The sequence below is a fragment of the Uloborus diversus genome, unplaced genomic scaffold, assembly GCF_026930045.1.
Source record: "Uloborus diversus isolate 005 unplaced genomic scaffold, Udiv.v.3.1 scaffold_14, whole genome shotgun sequence".
NCBI lineage: Eukaryota > Metazoa > Arthropoda > Arachnida > Araneae > Uloboridae > Uloborus > Uloborus diversus.
In genome coordinates this window covers 5,431,418-5,437,274 of record NW_026558098.1, presented here as the reverse complement: position 1 = coordinate 5,437,274, position 5,857 = coordinate 5,431,418, and the positions used below count along the sequence as shown (strand labels likewise).

The window sequence follows — 5,857 nt, the reverse complement described above, 5'->3', positions numbered from 1 at the left end:
TAAGTCAAACAACATAAAGATACTCATTATCTACTGACAAAATGGGTTATTTGTGTGAAATCTGTTCAAAGCCATTTTCTGACGCTTCAGCTTTAATGAAGCATTTGAGAAGCCATGGAGGCGAAAAGCCCTATTGTTGCAAATTCTGCTCAAAGGCATTTTCTAAAATTTCACGATTAAAGCAGCACACTCTAGTCCACACTGGCGAGAGGCCCTACGCTTGCAGCTATTGCTCGACAACGTTCACACGATCTTCAAACTTGAGGATACACTTGAGGGTGCACACCGGTGAAAAACCCTTTTCGTGCAAATATTGCTCAAAAACATTCGCTGCGAGCTATGTCTTAAAGAAACATCTGACAGTTCATACTCAAGAAAAACCTCATTCGTGTGAGCATTGCCCAAAGACATTTTCTGAATGTTCGGACTTACTGAGGCATTTGCGGGTCCACACTCAAGAAAAACCTCATTCGTGTGACTATTGCTCGATGGCATTTTCTCACGCTTCAGACTTAAAGAAACATTTGGTGGTTCACACGGGCGAAAAGCCTCATTCGTGTGACTATTGCCCAAAAACATTTTCTCAATCGTCAAACTTGGCGAGGCATATGAGAACCCATTCCGGCGAAAAACCATATGCTTGCGAATATTGCTCAAAGACGTTTTCTGGCCCTGAAAACTTAAAGAGGCACTTGCCTGTCCATGCTGTCGAAAAACTCTTTTCGTGCGGCTATTGTCCGAAGGCATTTGCAACGAGTTCCAGGCTGAAGGCGCATTTGAGAATCCACGTCGGCGAAAAGACTTATTCGTGCGACTATTGCTCAAAAGCTTTTTTGGCGAGTTCAGGCTTAAAGAAACATTTGCGAGTCCATACCGGCGAAAAGCCCTTCCATTGTGAGCAATGTCCAAAGGCGTTTTCTGCTCGTTCAGACTTAAAGAAACATTTGGCCGTTCATACGGGGGAAAAGCCCTATTCGTGTGAACTTTGCACGAAAGCGTTTTCCCAATCTTCAAACTTAGCGGCACATGTGAGACTGCACACTGGTGAAAAGCTTTATTGTCAGTATTGTACAAAGGCGTTTTCTTCCAAATTAGGCTTAAAGAAACATTCGAGAGTCCATGCTCAAAAAGAGTATTTGTGTCAATTTTGTTCATCGTCATTTTCGGACTCTGCAAGCCTACAGTCACATGTGAGTCTCCATTCCGGTGAATAGCCGCCTTCTTATGAACTTGGTTCAAAGTCATTGCCTATTAAGTAGCCTATTAAGGCTCTTGTGCCAAAAAAAAAAACCAATGAAGCCAATCCTAGTCATGTTCTGAAGTTTATAATCTAAAGCAACACATCAGTACATGAAATACACCGCCAGCTCAGTCAATTCCAGCCGAGGACTGCAGTTTCGTGCTTATTAGCACTCATCAGCCCGGCACAGGAAAGAGACTGAGACGGAGATGGAAAACGCCTTAAGGAAGCCAAGAGTGCAAAACAAACTGGTAGCTAATATAGAATTAGCACAGATCAGACGAGTGACCGAAGCAATGGTTCGATTCAACTCGAAGATTGAAGGCAAGGCATGGTATATCTGAGTTGAATCAAACCATTACTTCTGTAACTCGTCTGGTCTATGCTAATTGTATATTAGCTACCAGTTTGTTTTGCACTCCTGGCTTCCTTAAGGCGTTTTCCATCTCCGGCTCAGTCTCTTTCCTGTGCCGGGCTGATGAGTGCTAATAAGCACGAAACTGCAGTCCTCGGCTGGAATTGACTGAGCTGGCGGTGTATTTCATGTATTTATGCTTTAGCCATGGCTAATGGGTGGTAATTTACTGAATATAACACATCAGTGTTCACTCTGGCAAAAAGTGCTATTATTCTTTATAATGCTTAAAAGTGGGTACTGACAAATGAAGCATAGCAAGACTAGACATAAAGCAAGTGGAGGCTATACCGATAAAGCGCGTTTTGGATTTAAATTTGTTGATTTTTTCTGACAAGTACATGATAAACCGTTGCTAATTGTAATTTGCCAAAACAATATGTCTTCACAATTATTATTCTAAATGACATCTTCAGAAGTTGTAACAAGAATAAAATTAACTAAATTTTATGAAAATCGGGAGTGTTATTATTTGCATTTCTGTGTTTTCTTTAATAAAATTTAGAGAAAAGTGAAAATCCAGACCAATGAAGCTCTCGTTTCTCTGAAGGCAATTTCTCAAGTTGCACTGTTCACAATACTGTTAGTCCTTATTTTTTTCCCAATTGCTCTCTCTCTCTCTCGCTAAACTTGTTGGTACTTTCACTGCTTCTGCGAGAAGTAAAAAAAAAAAAAGCGGGGTTAAAAGTTCCTGGTTTAAGTTATTCCCTTTGAAATAGCTCAATGAAGAAAAATGTTAAGTATATTCAGCTTGTCAGTCAATTCTTGTGAAAAGAAGCGTTGCAGCGCATCGACGTCTGTTATCTAAAGCCCTGGTTTCCTAGAAGCGAAATCACCGAGCTTTGACGTTGCTACTCTGCGTGACGCTGAAATCAAAGTCAAGTGATTCCGACGTGGCCACTCACGACGTCGATTTCGCTCGGGAGCGCATGCGCAGAAGAATCAACTTTTCCTCTCGGCGTTAAGCGACGCCGAAAGTCGACGATTCGCTCCTAGGAAACCAATGCTTTAGTCAGACTAGAGCCTCTATATAGACAAGCCGACGCATTAGCTTAAGTTTAGCCATTTTGGATCGCATTTTTCATTGTTGCTCTGCTTGGGTTACCACAGCACAGTATCGGGTTTCGCCAAATTTGCCGAAAATGATACTTTATTTAATAAACAATTCACGTGCCGCTAATAATCGCTCGCATTGAACAATCACCAAACGCGAACAATCGCCAGAAAAGACAACCGATCAAACTCGCGCTCCGATCCAAAAAGGCTGATCTTAAGCTGATGCGCCGGCTCGTATATATAGGGGCCTTAAGTCAGACCTGTGGCGTCCCTAAAAATATCTGAGCACATGCATCACTGACGTAATACTGTCGATTTGTTAAATACTGGTTTTTACCCTTAGATTACCTCATGTTGATGTACATTTTATCAATCAATTCAAGTTTTTGGCTAACAAAGACAAATAATCAGGAACACGTATAGGAGCAAAAAGAAGTTAGATGATGGGTAATTTTTGAAGATTCACATTCCAATGATGTCATCAGTTCTTTAATATAAAGTCACCATTTTCCTTTAAATCCCGATCCCCGTCAAATTGTGCCCGGTCTGCACAGCTAAGTTATTGCCTAGCTCCCTATCGAAAAAATGAACGTAGATCACATGATGTATGTATCTCCTGAATAAATAAGGAAAAATATAGCTAAAGCTGCAATAAGATTGAAAACAACAGTTCCAAAATAGCGTCAACAATCACTACGAATACTATGAAGGCCTTTTGGAGTGTGTCTTTAAAATCCCCATCAAAAGGAAGTCAACGTATCCTAAAAACCGTCAACAGTTCCGTTCAAAATACCAAATCAATCGAGGTTCTGGAAATTCTTGTGTAATGGAGACCTACATTAAGGAAAGAAAAACGTTCCCTAAAATCCTCATTGGAATAACGACATAAGCGTTTGAAAATCCAGAATACATTAAGGGTAGAGGTTTTCAAATAACGTCGACTACATTCTGAAAATCTCTGTCTGAAATAGTTCCAAAATCTTTATCAGAAGAAGTCCAATAGCATTAAAAGAACACCTTTTAATTTTAAAACAATGTTCCCCATTTTCGCCATTGAAATAAGGATATTTGTCGAACAAAATCCGAATCAGCATCATTAACCCTTAAACACACACACAAAAAAAAAAAAAAACATAAAAAGTTCCATAGAAATTTTGGAATATTATGCTAAATGACGTGGTTACGTTGATGTGGCTGTTTGGCGACGCTGGAGGTAGAAAATAAATTTGAAGGTTATTTTACATTTTTAGTGGAACTTTAAATGTTATGTGTGTGTGTTTTACTTATTTGGCAGATTATTTTAACTTTAATGTAACTTTTAATGATTTTTATCTTAATTTACTTGGCGGAATTTTTACATTTTAATGCAACTTTTGAAATAGCTGTAGTGCCAATATTTGTAATCACTTATCACAATTACTTTATCTTAATGCCGCCGATCAAATAAATAAAAAGTGCCTTTTATTTATTTTCAATTTTTGTTTGTTCCTTTAAATATCATTTAACTTCTGTTAAAATGTACAATAATCCTATAAATCCTATTGTTAATTGCCAATAGAGCCCACAACCGTCGCCAAAAGCTTGCCAAGTATCTGATAGTATGTAAATAGTTGCTTATTTTACTGTAAAATATTTTTAACTTTGAAGAGAAGACACTAAAGGAGCAAATTTTTTTCTGCACCAGTTTGGCCATTACTGGCGGGAAATAAATCCCTTTTTGACGGTAACGGGAAATAAAAAACTCTATTTAAAGACTTGCTGTTTAGTTACCAGACTATTTTACATATTATTAAAATTTTTGAGCTTGTAAGCGACTTTAAGAATCCATAAAAGATAAAACTCTTTACCGAACATTTGGCATAGTGTGTTTTGCAAATTTGCAAATTTATTTTGGTAGTTCTGTACCGCAGAGCCAGACGGACGTAAGTCACATAATCGCAACTTTGCAAGAGAGAGGAAAAACTTTCCTTGCGCATGCAAAGGATGGAACACGCACTCTTTTAATTCTGGTAATAATCACTATATAAAATTAAAATTAAAAAAATCCCCGACTGAGGTCGCAACTGTAGAATCAAGAGGGAAAATTTAAAATCCTTTTAAAAGCCTTACATTATTAAAAATCAATTTCAATTAATTTATTTGCGAACAAATAGAAACTGGCAACAGATAAAAATTTTAAATCATTGCGTTTCATTTCCTTGTAGGCCAACAATGAATTTGGTGATCAATCGCTCGAATAAAGGCTTAGCCGTTATTAAAATCTGCTTTGAAAAAACGTTATAATTCGATTTCTATGAAACATGCAAGTTCCAAACACATTCTATCAGACACAGAAAGGAAAAAGCTCTTTATTTTGGTCTTAAATTTAAAGTTTTTTAAATTTGTTTTCTATGCAAAAATAACGAAAACCATTTTAGAGGTTTTTAATTAATATCTTCATTGTTTAATGTCATGCAAAGACGCAACCTGGCTAAGAACACTCTGGATCAACTCTCCTTTCGAACAATTTTTCTTTTTACTTCCTTTTACAAAAAAGGAAGCATTGTATTCGCGAAAAAGTTTTCACTCAAAAATCGGCCTTCATTTCCATTTTGCTCCCCCCCAAATGAATGTTGATTTTTTTTTTCAACAGACCACACGTGGATATGTGCCTAGGAACGTACAGACACCCGAAATATCCATTTTGACGATCCCCGAGTTAATTACGACGAGTTTTCTCGTAACGTCTGTATGTACGTATGTATGTGTGTATGTATGTCGCATAACTCAAGAACGGAATGTCCTAGAAAGTTGAAATTTGGTACGTAGACTCCTAATGGGGTCTAGTTGTGCACCTTTCTTTTTGGTTGCATTCGTATGCTCCAAAGGGGGTCTTTGCCCCTTTTTGGGGGGAAAATCATTGTTAATTTCGGTGTAAACTCGTGGTGTTATAATTTGGCGGATACTTGGCGATATGTCGCCAGTCTTTTGGTCGCCAAGTTTTGTCACCAACTTGGCGACAAATTTGGCGATTTTTTTTTTTTTTTAAATGTAATTTGGTTCTAATTTAGCCACTGTTGGTGATATTTAGAGAGTAAACAATTGAATCATATTAAAATTGTCAATAATGGGGAAATGACATTAAATTGGAGTAAAAGGAAGTCATG

At 37.7% G+C, this 5,857-nt stretch overlaps 1 protein-coding gene across 1 annotated transcript; it reads left to right on the top strand.

The window, feature by feature from the left end:
- Positions 1 to 254: 254 nt before the first annotated feature.
- Positions 255 to 5,436, top strand: LOC129232869 (zinc finger protein 239-like; the record flags this gene model as incomplete). Its single annotated transcript, XM_054866970.1, has 3 exons — positions 255 to 1,206; positions 3,055 to 3,128; positions 5,380 to 5,436. Coding segments are annotated over exons 1-3 (849 nt in total), but the record flags the coding sequence as incomplete, so codon positions are not given.
- Between the last annotated feature and the right edge of the window lie 421 nt (positions 5,437 to 5,857).